The 21,657-nt window shown below is 39.7% G+C and overlaps 1 protein-coding gene across 4 annotated transcripts in view; it reads right to left on the bottom strand.

Moving 5' to 3' along the window:
* Positions 1 to 21,657, bottom strand: part of CASP10 (caspase 10) — a 55,527-nt gene that overhangs the window by 7,117 nt on the left and 26,753 nt on the right. For 2 of the 4 annotated variants that reach the window (XM_030324655.1, XM_030324656.1), the window contains exons 5-9: positions 20,869 to 21,004; positions 17,228 to 17,337; positions 7,902 to 8,010; positions 6,013 to 6,511; positions 794 to 2,905 (exon numbers count right to left, since the gene is read on the bottom strand). In XM_030324655.1, coding sequence (XP_030180515.1) covers positions 2,752 to 2,905; positions 6,013 to 6,511; positions 7,902 to 8,010; positions 17,228 to 17,337; positions 20,869 to 21,004 — 1,008 coding nt within the window. In that variant the 3' untranslated portion in view covers positions 794 to 2,751. Of the gene's footprint in view, positions 1 to 793; positions 2,906 to 6,012; positions 6,512 to 7,901; positions 8,011 to 9,133; positions 9,211 to 11,458; positions 11,466 to 15,604; positions 15,633 to 17,201; positions 17,338 to 20,868; positions 21,005 to 21,657 lie in introns of those variants that run through there. The other 2 variants (XM_030324657.1, XR_003970777.1) reach the window with 2 other exon arrangements.

The following is a 21,657-nucleotide window of genomic DNA, read 5'->3' as shown; positions in this document are numbered from 1 at the left end:
CAGTAACCATATTGTACCAGCTGCTTGTATGTTTGAATTACCTGAGCACTGGCTAAGGGAAACCCTGGTGATATCACAACTGCCCACTGCCATGGTGAAACCTTGTAGCAGAGGCCACTAGGATGCTGTGGTGACTAATATCTCTAATAATAATCAACACCAAGAGTATCATTATTAAATAACTAACATTTGTATAATATTCTATTAAAATTTTCCACGTCCTTCATTTTGTTTGGTATAAGCCCAACTTTTGAGAAAAAAAAAAGAAAACAAAGAAAAAATCTAACTACAGCTCTTGTAGGTTGAGCAAAACTAGGCAAAATATACAGAAACCTCACTGGTTCTGCACATTTCTTTCATAAATGTCTGCACAGACAATGGCGGTAGTCTCTGCTGAATAGCTGTGACCAAATCACTTGCTATGCTCCACTCTAAATTATCACACACGTAGGCGCACACACACACACACACACACACACACACACATACACACACACAGACGAGGGAAAAGTGTGTAGATGCTCCATTTAGGAGAAATGACTGAAGGATGATTGTACTCCTACTGTCTGCATAGGTGTGTGACTTACAGTCATAAATGTCTAGTGACCCCTAAAGTGCCTGCTGGAGAACTCTGAAAAGAAAATTCATGGGAAAGTTTCCTGATCCTAGAACTTAACCTTGCACAACCACTAAGTTCCAGCAAAACAAAAATACAAAATAGACCACAGGACCGGGACTTATACATAAAACCCCAAATGTTGCTGAGGAAGGAGAGTTCATTAGCAGTGTTTTGTCCAGCTGGATTCAGAGCCAAGAGCTAGCCTGCTGCTGCCGGGGGCATTGTGAATCAGTCCGGGGAAAACCAACATTTCCCTAAGAGGACATCGGTGGGTATTAGTATTGATTTGTGGCTGAAATTCAGCTGGAATTAGACACAAAGGAACTCAAACTCTATTTCCGTTAGGTGACTGCCAGAGGTATCTGCCATGTAAAGGTCTTGTATATAACTCACAACAACTAGATTTAAATGGATTTATATATTAACCTATCCTTATCTTAAATAGGTAATTTTTCTCTACTTTATAGATAAGGCTCAAAAAACTAGCTTGACTTAGTGTCTCAGAGCCAGAAAGTCACAAAGCAAAACAGAAACCAAAGGCTTCTATCTCCAGATTCTTTGCTCTTTGCTTTGTACCACACCATCTTTCACTTGCAGAGAAGGACTATGAAGTGGCCAAAAGCTGTGTATATTCAACTGGGGAAGGACTGTAATCACCAGATGTTCGCTTTGACTTGTATATACAAAGGTTCTGGAAGATCATTTGACTTACACGTTAATAATTACAAAATCAGGCATCACTGAGAGTTATTCTTCTTCATTCCTGGATATCTTTCATGGATGTCTACATATCCAAGGAAATGTTCCTAAAAAGTCCTGTTATGTCCCATGACATTCCAGTTCACTCAAGTGGGAAATAAAACCCTGTAAACAATAACTGGCTGGGGGACTATAGCAAATCACTCTGCCTCCTTGGGCCTCAACCTCTTCATCAATAAATAAAGGCCTTAGGTACAGGACTTTCAATCTCCCTCCCTTAGAAAATAAAAAAGAAAAATTCCTCTTGAAATTGAAAAAAAAAAGTTCACATACATAAAGATATTCAAAACCTTAATGTAAAAAGTAGCAAGGCTTCCATACAGAACCACACTCCCCACCAAGGCACAGCCAGACAACTCTCTAAGGAGAGGACAACAACTTCTGTGAATAGCTTCATCCCTAAGGCTGTCTCTCTCCTCAATTCTTTGGGCCAGAGAAACAGAGCATGTTGGAGACAAGGCAGGGGCTGTTGGCTTTAGTCAGCACAGTGCAGCCACCAAAAGAACCTCTGGCCAAGAGAGAGATGGTATAGTGCAGACTGAGTCCTGATTCAAGCTTCACCTGAAGCCAGCACTACCCAATTGTGTGTTTTCAGATGAATGAGGCAATAAATTCCTTTCTTTGCTTTGGTTGGTGTGATGTGGGTGTTCTGTCATCAGCACCTGAAAAGTTCTGATCGACACAGAATTTAACCTCAGCCTGTAAAGTCTCTGATCCCAGAGTGGCTGAGTTGTCTCTCTTCATACTGAACTATCATCTTCCTAGAGCCAAACCTGTTCCCAACCCAAGATAAAGAGTTCCTGTGGGAACACCTTCATTATACTAAAGCTGGAAATGGGCATCATATAGACAAAAATTTCACCCCAGCAGATGTGTAGATGAGAAGCCTTAGGAAGTGGAGAGCAGAGAAAGGGTCAATGAACCATGTGTGATCTCATCATTATCCAATGTCCAAAACAAGGCTATGCAAAAGGGACACAGAATGTTCACAAGGGGTGGTCATACAGAGAGGAAATCAGAGCTCAGTTGAGGTTAAGAATAGTGGTTCTTTAGAGCTCAAAGGAATCTTAAAATGTATCTGGTACTACCTTTTACCTCACAGATACACAAACCAAGGCCAATTGCTTTTTCTGAGGGCACAAAACTAATGCCAAGACTACAACCAAAGGCTTCAATAAAGAAAGTGTTCTAACAATTAGACTTGTCAAAAATAAAAAAAAAATTTTTTTAAAGAATTTGTTGAATCAGAAAATAGGGCATTTCCTATTAGAATGACAGGCTCACCATCTATCAATGATTCCTATGGTGGGTGGGAGATTGGAAGAGATGACCAAAGTTTCCTTTCAAGTCAAAAAGTCATTGAGAACTCTCTACTACAATAAAAGTTTTTCCTGTGGCACAGGGAATACTAGTTTTTTCCGTAGTGTATAAGCAGGTTGGGGCATCTGTCTCTTTGTTCCTTCTTTGTTTGCTTGTTGACTCACATCATTGTTGACAGCAGTGAGGATGGATAAGATATCTTCATGTCTGCAGGCAGATAAGAAAAAATATTTTCAATCAGGAGACAGAAATCACATACCAGGTCATACAAAGAAACCCTAAAACATGTGGCTTCTTCCTAGTCTAACAGGGCAAAATTCTAACTGGAATCCTGTCAAATATAAAGAAATTCTTATTTTGAAATTAAAAAAAGAAATGCTAAATTATACTAAAGTTTTCAATATTACATTTAATGTTTAAGAACACTATAATAGACACATCTTGCATTTTAACTTTTTTTAGTTTATTATTTATCCTGGGGAGGGTGTGGTGGGAAAGAAATTGAGAGACACAATCCCAAGCAGGCCCTGTGCTGAGAATGTGGAGCCTGGTGTAGGGCTCATACCCACAAACCTTGAGATCATGACCTGAGCCAAAACCAAGAGTCGGATGCTTAACCGATTGAGCCAGCCAGGTGGCCCTCTTTTTTCTTTTAAGCAATCTACACCCAACATGGGGCTTGAACCTGACCCTGAGATTAAGAGTGTCACGCTTTTCTGACTGAGCCAGACAGCTGCTCCACAACTTACATTTTAAGGTCATTGGTCCACAAAGGAAGGTTGCACATAATTATTTTTCCATGTTTCTCCTCCAAGCTGGTGGATATAGACAGACACACAGACAGACAGATGATAGATAGATAGATAGATGATAGAATAGATAGGTAGGTGATAAAGATAGAGAAGGACTCTACTATTTTTTTTAAGTTTATTTTGAGAGAGAGTGCACATGTGCACAAGTTAGGGAGGAACAGAGAGAATCCCAAGCAGGCTCCGCCCTGTCAGCACAGAAAGCCTGACACAGGGCCCAAACCCACAAACCATGAGATCATGACCTGAGCTGAAGTCAAGAGTTGGACGCTTAACCGATTGAGCCACCCAGGTGCCCCAAGGGACCCTACTATTACTAATGCCCTCTCTATTCTTGGTTTGAGGAGGATACGAAGATAAACATGACACAAATTTCTAGGCACTTCAAATGCAGACATGAAGCATGTACCAAATATGGTATATACACAAAATGCATACTATAAGGCAGAATGTGATCAATACTATATGAAAAGTGGACAAAGTTCCACTGCAAGTTCAGAGGAAAAAGAGCACTTCCTGGATTCCATACAGGAGGTAGCTTGTGAGCCTGGGCTTGTAGGACATTTAACGTCTACCAAAATGTTCCAGGGATGGGCAATTCATAGCACTGGGAAAAAAAAAAAAAAAGCAAGGCTCTGGAAATAGAACTCAGGTTTGAAGCATAGTTCCATCACTCGTGGACCCGTGTGGTCTTAGGCACAGTCACTTATTTCACACTAAATATGCCTCTGTTTTCTCAGCTGTAAAATAAGGACCATAAGAATACCCATTTTAGGGACTGCCATGAGAAGTAAATGAAGTAAATTTATGTAAAGCATATAGAAAACTGGCTATAATATTCCACTGACCATCATTTTTATTATTATTAATATTGCCACTACTTATCCTCATCATCATTGCTATGTTCAAGGGACAGCAGGCCTTGCCTGGTTCTTAGTTCTTACATCCTGTCTCACACCAGCTGTTCTCTCTGCCTCTGGATCTTCCTGTGGCTGACTCATCACCACTCAGTCTTACTTGAAATATCACCTCTACCAAGAAGCCTTCTCAGGTAGCTCCCTGCCCCATTCTCTACAATACCTTGTTTGCTTTCTTCACAGCAGGTGTCACTTCCTGAAATTATCTTATTAACTTAAATATTTACCTTCTTACCTTTACTTACTCACTGGTCTATAAGCTCCATGGAGAAGACATTCTGTCTCCCTTATTCATAACTTACTCCTAGCCCCTAGCTCGGTACCCAGGACAGTACGCACACTGTAAGTCCTTGATAAATCTGCCTTGTCCTCAAAGTCATAGGACATTGGTTTTTGATGGCTATGGTGGGGATGGAGGGATTAATGAAGAAGATGGAAAAGCTAAGGTTGACTCGAGGTTCCAATCCTGAATTCCTAGTTCCGAATTCCCAGAACACTTTGACCATTCCTTAAAATGTGAATTCAGGAGAAGAAGGCAGATAGAGAGGGCTGGAAGATGAATTGAGGACTATGCATACTGAATATGAGCTCCAAGGGCAACAAGGAGGTGGGATGTCTGGTAGGCTGCAAGAAATGTATTGGACCGACCCTAAGAATGAGATTCACTCAGTCATTCATTGGTCCAGCAAATATTTATCAAGCTCAACAATATATCATCAGGTACTGTGTCAAGTGCTAAGGACATAAAGTTGAATGAAATAACTCTGCTTTCCAAAAACTCAGAGATTAATGGACCAGAGATGGCAACTTTGGAGACATTTTCATGGAGGTCAAGTGGCCTCCAGGGTATAGCTGAAGCTGCCCAGAGCTATAAAGAACATAGCATGGGGTACAGGGCAGAACTGCAATGAAGGCCCATTTCCAGGGTACCAGGTAAGGAGCACGTGGTAGATACAGATGGAAAGTTGTCAGAGCAGTGGCAGGAGATCAAAGGTACAATGCCAAAGGCAATACATAGGCACTCAGTAAACATGAGTGACTGATAAATAAATGAACAAATAAAAGGCCCTCTTACCTTTATTTATACTGTTTCCTTCTGCCCAGCATTTCTTTCATCTCAATTATTTACCTAACATCTATTTGTCATCTCTAGAAGCTTTCCCTGATCCTTCAAATCTGGGTGAGGTACTAGTTCTATGTGTTTCCATAACACCTATGCTGCATAATGTGTATTTGCCACAGGGAATGCTCTTCCCCCATCTATTTTTTCTATCTCTCTAGACTGTGAGCAACTCGAGGGCAGGGACTGTTTTTTTTTTTAATTCTGTATCTTCCTTTCCAGTTATATGCTAGTGCTCAACATAGGTTTATTGGATGGATAAATGTTTGGATGGATGGACAGATGTTTGGATGAATGGATAGATGGATGACGATGAATGGATGGATATATGGGACAGATGGATGAGTAGACTGATGGATGGATGGACAGACAGATGCATGGGTGGGTATGTGAAGAGACAGACGAACAGGTAGGTAGATAGATGGATGGACAAACAGGTAGGTATATAGTACAACTCAAACATCTCACCTTGGGACCAAGTTCTTCAGATTATTATACAGAGACTGAATATACCAGCTGCCTTCCTCTACATGCCGAAAGGATACATAGCCAGGGACAGTGGCCAGGCCAAGAAGGAAATCTGCATCACTGGGAACACTGGCCAGAAGGGAAGGGGTAGGAGGTGAATGCTCGGAATTTACAGCATCTGCTTCAATGGATACAGAAGGTTGTATCTCTTCACCCTGACAGGCCTGGATAAAAAAGAGTTTGGGTTTATGAGCCAGGCCAGGGCACTGCTGGGCTGTGAAATGAGACATGATCTCCCGAATGGGAACAAGGGCCTCATCTGAGGAGTAGACAGCTCCAAATTTCCCATGGGTCAGAACACAGAACACAAAGCAATCTCCATCAGCATGGCCTGGATGACTCTTATATTCCTTCAGAACCTCATCTAGACGTCCTTTGGTCACATTATTATATATATGTACGCTGAACCCCAGCCACTGAAACACACGCTCCAAGCACTCTGTTAAAAAAAAAAAAAAGGAAAGAAAGGGGAAATAATAAAATGAGATAGAGTAAAATGAAACAAAATTAAGGGGTGGAACAATGTTAATAGTTATAAAACTTGCACAGCAAGTAGCCTGAAGCTTGGGTTTTTATTTTACTTTCATAACAATAAAATTTTATTATTTACCTACCTTCTTATAGTACCCACAGCACTATCACAATGGTCCTGAGAGTCAGCAGAGGCCACAGTTTCATCCTACTTCACAGATGAGGAAGCCAAGGCCCAGGACTCACCCACAGTCACAAACTAGTTTGTGGTGGAGCCACAGCTCAAACCCAGTTTTTTTGTTGCTGATACACCATGCTTTCCCCCAACCCACAGAGCTGTACATGGTCAGGGACTCCTTTTGCTCTTTCAGCAGATTGGTAATACCCCACCTGCTATGGTCTTCATGTTTGTGTCCCCCTAAAATTCATATGTTGAAATCCTAACCCCCAAGGTGAGGGTATGAGGAAGTGGGGCCTTTGGGAGGTGATTAGGTCGTGAGGGGAGAGCCCATAAAGAGACCCCAGAAAAAAAAAAAAAAAGAGACTCCAGAAAGCTCTTCTGCCATGTGAGGACACGGCACAAAGACTGCCACCTAGGAAGCGGGCTTTCACCAGGCATCAAAATGTCAGAGCCTTGATCTTGGACTTCCCAGCCTCCAGAACTGTTAGAAATAAATGTGTGTCATTTATAAGCCATCTAGTTTATAGTATTTCATTACAGCAGCCCAGGTAGGCTAAGACACCTGGGATATACAAGAGGCTTAGAACATTTATATTATCCTTACATTTAAATTTTTTTAATGTTTATTTATTTTTGAGACAAGGGAGAGAGAGACAGAGCATGAGTGGGGGAGTGGCAGCGAGAGAGGGAGACACAGAATCCAGGAAGGCTCCAGGCTCTGAGCTGTCAGCACAGAGCCAGATACAGGACTCCAACCCACAAACCCTGAGATCATGACCTGAGCTGTAGTCAGATGCTTAACCAACTGAGTCATCCAGGTGCCCCATATCATCCTTACATTTAAATGGAAGATAGGGGCGCCTGGGTGGCTCAGTCGGTTAAGCATCCAACTTCAGCTCAGGTCACGATCTCGCGGTCCGTGAGTTCGAGCCCCGCATTGGGCTCTGGGCTGATGGCTCAGAGCCTGGAGCCTGCTTCTGATTCTGTGTCTCCCTCTCTCTCTGCCCCTCCCCCGCTCATGCTCTGTCTCTCTCTGTCTCAAAAATAAATAAACACTAAAAAAAATAAAATAAAATAAATGGAAGATAAAAAATTACAGAAAGAAAATATGAAAATTAAAAAAAAATGATTTTAAGATCCCCAACTTGCATCTTATAGACTATTCAGACTTTCTTACCAGCATCTCTATGAGTCCCTGGTCGATCTGAGAGTGAGGTAAAGCTGTGGTTATTGACAACAACACAGTGGCCTCTGTGCTTCCGATCCATTCTGTACACAGTTGCTTCCTTGAAAGAAGAAATAGAATGACTTATTAGGGAATCCTCATTTTAAGGGTTTAATGTTTCTAACCAATCACTTCATTTATCAGTACCAAAGGCTGAGAGTTCTCAAGGCTATGGTCCTGGTCTAGAATTACTCAATTAAGTCCAGGGTGAAATGCCAGGAATTGATTAAAATTCAGACTTCATTTGGTTTGACTGCAGAATGTCAATTAGCAGTGTTAAATAACAGAATATGTAATTTAACTTCAGCAAATCAAGAGCTTATGCAAAAGCATCTTCCTTTCTGTTTTCTTTTTTGTTTCTGTGTTTTTTTAGAGAGAGAAAGCTAGCACAAGCCAGGTAGAGGGGCAGAGGGAGGGAGGAAGAGAGAGAGAGAGAGAGAATCTCATAAGCCAGGTAGAGGGGCAGAAGGAGGGAGGGAGGGAGAGAGAGAGAGAGAGAGAGAGAGAGAGAAAGAGAGGGAATCTCAAGTGGGCTCCACACTCAGCACAGAACCCAACGCAGGGCTTGATGTCACAACCCTGGGATCATGACCTGAGCCAAAATCAAGAGTCAGACTCTCAATTGACTGAGCCACCCAGGCACCCCACATCTTCCCTTTTGGATTAGCAAAGTGAAGGAAGTATAAGTAAGGATCTAACAAGACAATAAAGATATCAAATGTTTATTTCTTTTTCAGATGGTAAGATTCTGAAGTGATCTGACTCCCCCGAAAACAGAAAAGTCTCTTTTGTAGAGATCACAGTGAGAATTTTAAAATACATGCAATTATTTCTGAAGGTTATTGTAAACAGCATGTAATTACAAGTGAGCTGAGTTGGCTCCAGTGGGACCTCTGTGTGGCTGAAGTAATCTCCTAAAAACACGGTATATCTTTGATCCAAGCAGAAAAGAAGTGGCTTCAGTCAATAGAAAAGAAACTCCCCTACCTGGAAATAATTCAAAGGCTGTGTGTGGCTGTAATGGCAACAGCATTGCCTCCATAGGCAAAAGTGAACACACTTCTGATTGTTTCAGAAAAAGGTGGGATAATCGCAGAGACAGAAACAAGAACAATGACAGAAACAAACAGCTCTGAGCCCTCAAAATCAAAGTCATTAAGGGATGGACCCTAGCTGGAGAAGACCTTTGTGCTGGTTTCAGAAGTTAAAGTCTCAGCAGATGCTCCCAACATCTCTATGGAGACCAGGATTTCTCTGTCGCCTTGAAAGAGAAGTTCTCAGATTCTTCAAATATCTTTCCCCAAACATTTAGATTTCCTTACAGAGGATGGGTTAAGAGTCAAGATCATGTGAATCAGCTAAAGTATTTCTGGCAGAAAGCTTGGCTGGGTTGAGGCAGTATCTATCTGTTACTGGATATAGACAGGCTGGACGGACACCAGGAAGAGGAGGGGGAAAAACAGAAAGCCCAGAGAACCCAGTCTGGGTAGGGCAAAAATCAGACCACAGCCCAGAATTCATTTAGTCATGTCTTCGGCATCGGCTAAAGATCGCATTGCTCTGAAGTGTTCCTGCAAATTTCTTAGTTCCTCTAAATATGAATCCACCACAGATGAAGCCAGTGATGTGTTGTCACGTAGCAATACAGGAAAATGAAACTTGAAACTTTTCTTCTCCCACATCCAGCAAGTTTTCAGTAGAATCCAGCAAGCTCTGCCCTTGTCTCTAAGGCTTGAGTTAGTTATTAACTATAGTTAAGGGTCACTCCTGGGTGCACAGCTCAGGCTGAGTGAATCCAGCATCCCCAGACCATAGAACACAGCCAAAAGGGGCCAAACTTCAGCTGTACACAGCACCTATAAATTCCTCCTCACCTTGGGAGAAGGTAATACTGCAAGAAAGCCATGTTCAAACTTCCAAACCAGAGAATTGCAAAACTGAAAGAAACTCACTTATTTTTCAGAGAAGTGAAGCAATCGCCTGAGCGCCTGAAGCCACACTGTGTTAGAGCCAGGTCTTCAGAGGGTGAGCTCTGGAGTCAGACTCCTGGGTTCAGATCCCAGTTTCACTAGTGTGTCCATTTAGGAAAGTACTACATCTGTTGAGTCTCCACTTCCTTGTCATTAAGTGAGAATAACAGTAGTACCTACCTCTGAATTGGAGGATTCAATGAGATAAGCCCTAGAAAGCTCTTAGGACAGTGCCTGCCTAGCACATAACAAGTGCTCAGTAATGGTAACTCTAATCAACATTGTATCACGCACTTTCCTGCTTAGGCAGAAAGCAGAGATTCCTGGGAATGTGAAGTGTTTGGACTCTGAAGTTTAAATTTCCAGAAAAAAAAAAAAAAAAAAAAGGAATGGCCTCTGATAAACTTTACATATCACAGGGAGACTACACCAAAAATGTGTTCATAAGCCGTTTAGCTCTGTAGCAGATTCTGTAATATTTTCCTAAGGTTATGATTTTGGGGCAAAGATCCAAGGCACTAAATACATCATTATCAAGTCCCTCCCTCTGTCATCTCTCACTCTGAAAAATACAAGCAGTATCTGGAGCCACACTACACCAGATGTTCCCAGAGTCAACATTCTGCTCTGTCATGCTGGCCTGTGGGTTTCAGCCCTACCAAGTGTTCCTTCCCTCCTTACAGAGGGTGATCTAATTCTGAAGGGTAGAGGGAGAGCAGATGCCAGCATTCCCCAGATGCTGTGGTGCAAGGGTTTCAGAGTACAAACCACCCATTTCTCTCCATTCTCCCACAGAAAAGCCTGGTAGAATCCATGCCTGAAATGAGATAAGAAATGAATTCTCCACTAATTTGTTACCTTTCTCCCTCAAAACATCTCAAATTGCTTGGTAACTGTCATATGTTTCTATTCCTGCCATACTGATCCAAGTTATATAAAGTGTATTAGAAACATCTACCATAATTCCTCATGGGCTGATCTTGCCCAGAAACCCTCTGTTGAGGAAACAGGAAATGAATGAAATGCAGGAAATCCACACAGTTAGGATGAGAGTCAAAAAGCTGGACTTGATGCAAAGAACAGACACTTAATCCCCAGCAAGTTCAGCAGCAAGTGACAAAAAAGAGAATCATCTCTCTCCTTTCAGAGGAGGAGGCTCACAAAGACACAGTGGCAAAAATATAATATGACATATGCACAAAGATATTTATTCATTGCAGCATTATTTGAAATAACGAAAGACGAGAAATAACTCTAATGTCCACCACTAGGAAGTGGGCGAAAGAGCTGTGGAGGAGGATGCAGAAGATAATTTCTGTACAGAAGATCCCGTTACATGAAGGAAGTCAACCGAAAAACAGTATTTTAATGGGGCACCTCATTTATAATAAAGGGGACAGATGGCTGGGTTTTTTTCAAAAGTAACAACAGGATAAATAGAAAATAAACTAATAAAAAAAGGTAATCTACGGAGGAAAGGGAAGAGGGGCAAGAATGCAATGGAGCCTCCTCTGAGTATACTCTCTTGACAATTTTTACTTTGGGCCTACAGAAACATTCTATATTATTAAATGTAAGACTGAAACATAGCCTAGGGTCCTCATCTTTTGTGCATGCTCCACCACATTCACTCCACTCCCAAACCCCTTGCCCTCAGCCTGCAGCAGAAAGTCTCAAAGGGGTTCTGGGGAGGGGTCAACACTGCCACTTGGCCACATGGGGCGCAGCACCAGACCTGTTTGAGGTGACCGGCAAGTCATCCCCAAGTTCCTGGGGGTGCCTCCCTGCTGGAGCCCACCAAGCTTCCGGCTGCAAGAGAGGGACTTATCTTCAAGCCAGACCAAAGCCGCACAGCCTCACTCCCAGGCTGCACAATACCAGAATTTCCCAACTTTGATGGAACAAATGAAAAAAAGAACTTTAGTTTCACTCTCCAAAACACTTCCGGCCTTTCTTTTTGCAAGCCGTATTTTCCTTCCTGCAAAATGCTAGTTTCTCTCAGCGACATCCAAGGACCAAGCAGCCTGTTTTCTGGGTTTATCCAGCTGGTTTTGAAAGCAGTTGAGTGAATTTTCTGGAATTAAGGGCAACACAGATACAGCAGCAGGCTCTGCCCAGCATCCCCAGGACCCAGGTTTCCTTAATTTGTCTCCTTCCTTGTGCTGATAAAATCAGCCAGAACAGACTAGAAATAAGCTTTAAGGTCAGCCTGGCTCTTTCTCTGAAAATGCTGCATCTTCTGTTGACACCCTCTCAAACCTCTGTGTCAGAGAGGAATGAAGGAAGGAAGGAAGGAAGGAAGGAAGGAAGGAAGGAAGGAACGAATGGATAACTGACCCACTGCCTGGACATGCTCAGTCTTCTTTCCACTGTTTTCAAATAATAAGGGTCCAATAAGGCCTTAAAAAGAAGCTGATATTACAACTCTTCAACAGAAGAGCATGAAGAGAAAATGCAGAATAACAGAAATCATTAAGATAACAGAAAAGCATTAAGAAATCATATTCCACACTCAAATATATTGATTTGGTTTTTAATGTAAATCAATTTAAATAATTAGGGGTGTTACTTGAAATACAGTTTCTTCTCATTAAATGCAATGGTTGGTAGTGCTCTTTTATGTAAGAAAACCTCTAAGGTGCTAATGAAACATGATATGATTTACCAACTTTCATTTTATCCAGGGCCAGGATTGCCTAGATAACTTTTTTTTAATATCCCGAATACTCAAACTTTATTTTATTTTTTTATTTTTTCTTCCAAGATTTTATTTAAATTCAAGTTTGTTAGCATATAGCGTAGTATTAGTTTCAGGAGTAGAATCTAGTGATTCATCACTACATCTAACCCCCAGTGCTCATTACAACAAGTGCTCTCCTTAATCCCCATCACCCATTTAGCCCATCCCCCCTACCCACCCCCTCCAGTAATCCTCAGTTTGTTCTCTGTATTTAAGAGTCTCTTATGGTTTGCCTCCCCCTCTGTTTTTATCTTATTTTTCCTTCCCCTCCCCTATGTTCATCTGTTTTTTTATTTCTTAAACTCCACACATAAGTGAAATCATAGAGTGTTTTTCCTTCTCTGACTTATTTCCCTTAGCATAATATACTCTAGCTCCATCTACATCATTGCAAATGGCAAGATTTCATTTTTTTTGGTATGTATGTATTACATCTTCTTTAGCAATTCATCAGTTGATGAACATATGGGTTCTTGCCATAGTTTGGCTGTTGCTGATAGTGGTGCTATAAATATTGGGGTGCAGGTACCCCTTTGAATCAGTATTTTTGTGTTCTCCAGATAAATACCTAGTAGTGCAATTGCTGGGTTGTAGGATAATTCTATTTTTAACTTTCTGAGGAACCTCCATGCTGTTTTCCAGAATTGCTGCACCAGTTCGCATTCCCACCAACAGTGTAAGAGGGTTCCCCTTTCTTTGCATCTTTGCCAACAACTATTGTTTCCTGAGTTGTTCATTTTAGCCATTCTGATAGGTGTGAAGTGGTATCTCATCATGGTTTTGATTTGTATTTCCCTGATGATCAGTGATGTTGAGCATCTTTTCTTGTGTCTGTTGGCCATTTGCTTGTCTTCTTTGGAGAAATGTCTGTTCACGTCTTCTGTTCATTTCTTAACTGGATTATTTATTTTTGGGGTGCTGAGTTTGATAAGTTCTTCATAGAACTTATCCAATATGTCTTTTGCAAATATCTTCTCCCATTCCATAGGTTGCCTTTCAGTTTTGTTGATTGTTTCCTTCACTGTACAGAAGCATTTTATCTTGACGGAGCCAGAGTTCATTTTTGCTTCTGTTTTCCTTGCCTCTGGAGACATGTCTAGTAAGAAGTTGCTACAGCCAAGGCCAGAGAGGTTGCTACCTGTGTTCTCCTCTCGGATTCTGATGGTTTCCTGCATAAGTAACTTTTAAGACACCTTCTGACCCTGAAAGTCTAGGAGAAGGCATGTAATATGAGGTGCTCCCTCCCAAAGCCTCCTATACTCTCAGCACCATGACAACTACTCCCATCTTCATCTGGCCATAGCCAGAATCCTCTGAGGTCAGCAAAATAGCAGCGCTCTACATGCCAAGGCTGAGCCACTCCCCTTAGAAACTATTGAATTTCTAAGAGGCAAAGAGCAAAGTTGTGTGTGTGTGTGTGTGTGTGTGTGTATTTTCTACATGCACAGAAGTATCTGAGCACACACAAAATTAGTTGAAAAAGTAGGTGCAGAGAAGGATTAAGTTTAGTGGGCAAAAAAACTTTTAGAGGAGAAAAGAGGGCTCTCGCATATAGCAGAATGCTGAGTGCTGACTTATAAAGGTAGAGAAAATACTGGAGTTTGAAAATCATTGCTTTTCAACCAACATAATAAAAATTGAATCACACTAGAATCATTAATGGATACTAAATCTAGGGGAAATTCTTGATGCAGAGTGGGATATTTGTAAAGTCTCAAAATGTCTCTCTACCACTTGCTTACTAGTTGCAGGGGAGAAATAGTAACTATACAAAATTAACTGTATAGTGAAGAAATCAGACAACACCTTGACCAAACAATCAAAATTACCATCACAAAGAGGGAGCAGACGGACACCACTGCTTCCAGGTGTGATGCCCTGAGAAGAGTACATCATTTAGGTAATATTCCTGCCAGAATATATAAAGCTTGAAACAAATCACAGGCAATACCACGCACACCAAAAATGAGGACAATTCTATTTTTTTAATAAAAGGTGGTAGTGAGGGTGACTATATTCTTCAAAAATGTCAATGTCATAAAGAAAAGTTGTTCAAGATTAAGGGAGACTACAGACACATGACACCTAAATACAATAATGATCCCAGATAAATTATGTGTTGGAGGTGGAAAAAGCTATAAAGGATATTATTTGATCAACAGAAAAAATTGAAATGTGGAACTTCAATTTGGTGAAAGTATTGTATTAAGTAAACTTTACTGGCATCAATAACTGTACTATAGTTTTAAAAGAATATCCCTATTCTTAGGAAATACATAGTAAATATTCAGGGGTAAAGAGTCATGATGTGTGCAAGCTACTCTCAAAAAGTTTGGAAAAAAATTATGTGTTTAAATAGATAGATGATATATAGGTAAATAGATAGGTAGGTAGGTAGATAAAGACAGAGAAAGAAAGCAAAGGCTAACACAAATGGTGTAAAAGTCAACAACAGGTAAGTGAATCTGGTAAAATAGTACACAGTGTTCTTAGTATTACTCACATTCTGTCAACTTTTCCATAAGATTGAAATTATTTCCAAATTTAAAAATAAAAAATTGTAACTGTAAAAATATGAAACCATGAAAGTAGTAAAGAAGCTATGAATGAATTTTTAAGAATAAAAAATAAAACTTCCACAAACAATCCAATTAAAAAATGGGCAAAAGGACTTAAATAGACATTTCTCCAAGAAGGATAACACAAATCGCTAACAAGCACATGTAAAGATGCTCAACATCAGTAATCATTAGGGAAATGAAAATCAAAATTACAATGAGATACCACCTCATACCCATTAGGGTGACTACTATCAAAAAATGAGAAAATAAAAAGTGTTAGCAAGGTTGTGGAAAAATTGGAACCCTTATGCTTTATTGGTGGAAATGAAAAATGATACAGCTGTCATGGAAAACAGTATGAAGGTTCCTCAATAAATGAAATACAGAATTACCATATGATCCAGCATTTCCCCTTCTGGGTAAATACCCAGAACTGAAAGCATGATCTTCTGGGTAAATACAAGAACTGAAACCATGATCTCAAAGAGATATTTGTATACCCATGTTCATAGCAGTATTAATTCACAATAGCCAAAAGGTGGACGCAATCCATATGTCCATCAAACTTATGTGCATTCGTTTATGAATGGATAAACAAAATATGGTACATACACACAATGAAATATTATTCAGCTTTAAAAAGGAAGAAAATTCTGACACGGTTGAACCTTGAGGACATTATATAAAGTGAAATAAGCCAGTCACAAAAAACAAATACTATATGAATCCACTTATATGAGGTACCTAGAGTAGTCAAATTCACAAAGATAGAAAGTGGAATGGTGTTTGCCAGGGGCTGGTGGGAGGGAGGAATGGGGAGTTACTGTTTAATAGATATTGAGTTTGAGTTTTGCAAGATAAAAAGAGTTCTGGAGATTGGTTATACAACAATATAAATGTACTTAACAGAACTGAACTGTACACTTAAAAATGATGAAGATAGTAAATTTTATGTTGTCTTTTATCACAATTAAAAAAAAGTTCCAAGGCCAAGATAACTGCATTGATACTGATAGATGTTAGCAAAATAAAACTGCCCAAGTCTGCTGGTAAGAAACATTAATTCCAGGGAAGAATGTCATATGTGTCTTCCAAGGATCATGATCATGTTATAAGAAACACACTGCTCCTAGGTTTCAGCACCAAGAAGAAGAAGAAGAAGAAGGAGGAGGAGGAGGGGAGGGAGGAAGGAGAGGAGGACAAAGAGGAGGAGGAGGAGGAGGAGAAAAAAAAGGAAAAAAAAAGAAAATGAAACAGATTGCAAATTTCCCAATGTTTTCCCTCTATCCACCCTTCTATTGCTGGGCACTAAAGGAACCCAGTTCTTGTTCTCTGGAAAGGACAGGCTACATAATTTGTAGGGCTCCATGCAAGATAAAATGTGAGGCCCTTTGTTCATACATAAAGAACTGTTTAAATTTTTTTTTTTATTTTATGGAAAGAGAGAGCAGAGGTGAGGGGCAAAGAGAGAAGGAGAGAGAGAGAGAGAGAGAGAGAGAGAGAGAGAGAGAGAGAGAATCCCAAGCAGGCTCCATGCTCAGCAAGGAGCCCGATATGGGGCTTCTATCCCAAGACTCTGGGATCATGACCTGAGTTGGAATCAAGAGTCAGATGCTCAAATGACTGAGCCACCCAGGAGCTCTCATTATTAAGAATTTTAAAACAGTGACAGCTGAGCATTAGAAAAGCATGGGCAATGTGGGACTGCACAGGCTGTACATTCAGGAAGCTGGCCTTGATCAAATTGCACAGATAAAACAATCCATTTCAAAGCAATCCAGTGGTGTACTGGAGTCAACTCAACCCAGCTAGTGAGAGCCATTTGTCAGATTTTCAGAAATTCTGCAATAACCTGAAATCAGCCATAATGGGAACACTTACCCCAAACGCTACAAATCAGGGTCTCTCTCCTCTCTCTGTTTTTTGTTCTTTCTTTTTGGGATAGGGAATTGAGGGTGGAGAGTAGAGCTGGTCATTAAACATTTGCCAACACATCATTGAACCTACCTGTAAGGCTCCAAAGAATTGGTTAACATCTGAACGGGAAAATAGTTCTTCCTCTCCTTGATGCAATGACTCAGTTTCCTGGTCAACAGGAGGTGTCACTACCTGGGAGGCTGGAAATAGAATCACAGACAGTAAAACAAAAATCATCTTCTGACTAGTAGTAATCCAAGGTAACCAATCATCACAAGATATTATTTTATAGGGACCTGTAGATTTGTAGTGCCATTTGCTTAAAGAGGCCTACATATATACCTAGGAAAAAAATGTGAATTTATAAATTGTTTTTCTTTATCATTGTATTTTCATTCCTTGTATTATTATATTTCATTTCTTATTATGTTTGTGTTTTTATTCTTTTTATAATGTTACTAGTTCCTTAAAATTACCATATACTGTACTAAATACTATTTCAGAATGTATGGTACTTAATGTGTCAGATAATGGCCAAGAAGAGATAACAAAGGCATTACCTCAAAAAATAAAAGCAGAACTAAGACCATAGTAAAAAAGATAAAGAAGAAAAAAAGGAAGGGAGGAAAAGAAAAAAAATCAAGAAAAAACACTCAAAAGTGGTAATTAAATAAATATGGGGTTTTTTTAATAATAAACATGTTATGTACATAAAGTTATTTCTATGGAACCATTACTAAGAATGAGCTATGTCTGTATTATGTTCATAGGAAAATATCAGCTATATTAGGTGGGAATAAAGAAAGTTATATATGATTAGCATGATTTTATTTAAATATATATGTATTTATCTATCTACACACACACACACACACACACACACACACTCACTCACTCACAAACTGTCTCCATATAGAAGAAAGGCTACAAAAATACACTCCAGTGATTAGGTCTGGGGACTGGCCAGCAGTAGATAAACTCTATTGTCATTATTTGAATTTTTATTTAATTTTATTATAATTATGATACATTACTTTTAATAAGAAATTTAAAATACTAAAGCAAACACCAAGACTCAAGAAAACTTAGAAAAGTATCCAGGCAGTCCTTAAATAGAGCTTGTGTCCTAATCAGATACAATGGACTTTGACGTGGGGCATCTGGGTAGCTCAGTCAGTTCAATGTCCGACTTTGGCCAGGTCATGATCTCGTGTTCATGAGTTCAAGCCCTGCATTGGGCTCTGTGCTGACAGCTCAGAGCCTGAAGCCTGCTTCAGATTCTGTTTCTCCCTCTCTCTCTCTGCCCCTCCCCCACTCACGCTCTCTCTCTCTCTCTCTCTCTCTCAAAAAATGAATAAACATTTTTAAAAAGTGGACTTTGCCTTTGGATCACACTCATTTACAGAAAAGTCTAAAATCTGCATACCTACTATTTTTTCAGTCCTTTAGTCCTTAATCCTAAATGGCAGAATTAAGCCCAAACTCTTAGGGCTACAGAAAGTCAACACTGAAATATTAATTGATATCTATGATATAATAATAAATATGTATTTGGTCTCTGCCCTCCTTTTCCTGGCACACAGCTCCTAAAACCCTTGGAATCTCTGAAGTGCTAAGCATCTTTTGCTATAAGATGCTAATAAGATGATTGGTGACTGGGGGCTCCTGGACAGCCTCTAGAGGGGGGCTACTTGCCTGTGGTCAAAGGGTTAGAACTTTCAACCCCACACTCAGACCTCTGAGAAAGGGAGAAGGCCTAGAGGTTGAATAAATCATAATGGCCAATGATTCAATCAACCATGCCTACATATGAAGCCTCCATAAAAATCTCTAACTGAAGGAGCTTGGAGAGCTTCCAGGTTGGCAAATACGTGGAGATGCTGAGAGAGTGAGCTGCCTGGAGAGGGCCTGGAAGCTTTATCTCCCTTCCCCCATACCTTGCCCTATCCGTTTCCTCCTACACGTGGCTGTTCCTGAGTCAAATATTTTTATAATACATAAGTAATCTAGTAAACTGTTTTCCTGAGTTCTGTGAGCTTTTCTAGCCAATTACTGAACCTGAGGAGGGGCTCATGGGAACCATCAGTTTGTAGCCAAGTTGGATACAAGCCGTGAGTATTCTGGGGACCCGCTAACTTGTGACTGGCATCAGAAGTAGGGGGCAGTCTTAGGGCACTGAGCCTTTAGCCTAATTTAGTTAAGGTGTGTACTAACTCTGGTTACTGTCAGAATTGAATTAAATCATAGGACACCAAGTTGGTGTCTACAGAGAATTAGAGAATTGGTTGGTATAAAAAAATCATACCCATCTAGGTCAGAAGTGTTCCAGAAGTGTTGGTGTGATAATACTAGAGGAAAACTTTTTTTTTTTTTTTATTTTGACACCCAAAAGAGATCACACAGCAGGTAGGTTGTAGAAAAGAAAAATCAAAATTAGAATTCTTCTTCTGATATAAAGCTCAGGCTTCAAGATTCACTGAGGCATTTACTACATAAACACTAGAGTGCCTTCTCCAGAGTTCAAATATCCAAAATAATTTGACCACCTACCCTGTTCATTTTGTGTGGGGTACTAGCTACAGGAAAATGGAAATGTAATTTTAAAAAAATCTCTGTATTCAGAATTCAGTAATGATTCCAAATGTATTTTCGATATCAACTCCCTGCTTTTTATTTCTCACTTGATAACTTTGGTTAGAAGAATCATTTTTATTTTTCATAACTTTTACTTAAATTATACATTTATTCATTGCCTTATTATTGTTTGAGATTTTATAAATTTAACAACAGTATATTTTGTCCCTCAACTCATTGTGTATTTATAGAATTCTTAGAAGTTTCCTTTTAGCTAGTTTCGTTTTCAACCAAAGACATTTGCACACCAGATTAACTCACTGAACTAAAATATGGGTGTGGCATTAAAGCTACTCATGCATTTTTATTTCAGCTCTTGTTTAACACTGGAGAAACAGACCTGGAAAAACACAAATATTTACCAACCAGCTTTGACTTCCACGCTGTGCTATTACCTCCATATAATACGACAGCAATACAACCTTTACAAGACAGGATTAAAGAAAAAAACAAGGAAATAAAATTCTTCTCTGTTAGTAATTTCTGAGAATATGAACGTTTTCATGACTTTCTGACAAACATATTCATAGCAATATGTTTTACGCTATGCCAGACATGCATTTTACAGGAATTACTTCATTCAGTTCTCAAAACACTCATGAGGTAGATAGTATTATTATCCCCACTTTACAGATGGGGAAAGTGAAACACAGAAAGGCTAAGAAAAGAACCACTGAATCATTAATAAGTGGAGTCCTGGCAATCTGACTCCATAGACCTCATTCTTCATCCTTATGCTATTCTGCCTCCTTCTTTTTTGTTATTTCATTCAAAATTATTTTCTCTACTCTCGCCCCACGGATGAATGAGAAAAAGACATTTATCTAAAACTTTTTTTCATTAGAATATAAGATCCAAGACAGCAGAAGCTTTGCTGTATACACTACTGTGTCTCCAACTTCTAAAACTCTGCCTAGTACAGAGTTCAATAAATAGTTTGCATTCAATAAATATGTCTTAAATGAGCAGATGGGGAGAGAGTTCTGGCTTTTCTAAGACAGTATCATCAGAGTGATGAGTAAACATCATTAATGACCTGTTAGTTTAAGAATTCCCATGGTCTTGTGCAAAGAACCAAGTGTAAGTAAGCTAGTTACCTTTCTCTCTCTTATATTTTTCTATCTTTCTCATAAGGTTAGGTACAACTTTTCTGCAGAGATCCTCCAGTAACATCAGATTATCTTCATCTATTAGAGCTTGTTTCTCCAGATATGCCAGGAAACTTAGAGAGGTCTGCAAGAGAATCAATGGAGTCACATTTACTTGCCCTCTGAGGATCCATTCATTCTTTAAACATTACCTGCATGGCCTCTAGTCACTAGATTTTGCAATGATGAATAAGGCAGAGTGTTTGCCCCTGAGGGGTTCAATCGTATGGGGGAAGGTGGATTACCAAGTAAAATATACAATCTATATTAATACCAAATACCAAATATATGTAACTCACTACATACCAGGCAGTGCTTGCTGTACATTAACCTCAAAAACAAGCCAATGAGCCTAGATCCTATTATAATCCACATTTTAAAGATGAAATAACTGAGGTTCAATCACTTGTCCAAGGTCACAGAGCCAATAAGTGGCAGGGCTGGTATCTGTACCTGGCAGTCTGATGTCAAAGTCTCTCTTATTAACTAACCATTGAGCTAGACTGCCCGTCACTTACAGCTGTAAATGATATAATTAGATTAGGGCAGCAGCAAAACAGAAGCACCAAAGAAACAAGAGGCAAATATTTGGTATTTGAAAAGAAAAAAAAATTTCTTAAATACTGCTGGGAAAAAAACACAAATCAGCTAGTATTATTTTAATATTGAAATACATGTGGGGTGGAAGGTATCATATTCTTTTCAGTAAATAAGGCTTCTCAATGTATTAAGCTGGTT

The sequence above is a fragment of the Lynx canadensis genome, chromosome C1, assembly GCF_007474595.2.
Source record: "Lynx canadensis isolate LIC74 chromosome C1, mLynCan4.pri.v2, whole genome shotgun sequence".
Lineage (NCBI taxonomy): Eukaryota > Metazoa > Chordata > Mammalia > Carnivora > Felidae > Lynx > Lynx canadensis.
The sequence above is the reverse complement of the archived record's forward strand: the minus strand, read 5'-3'. Positions and strand labels throughout refer to the sequence as shown.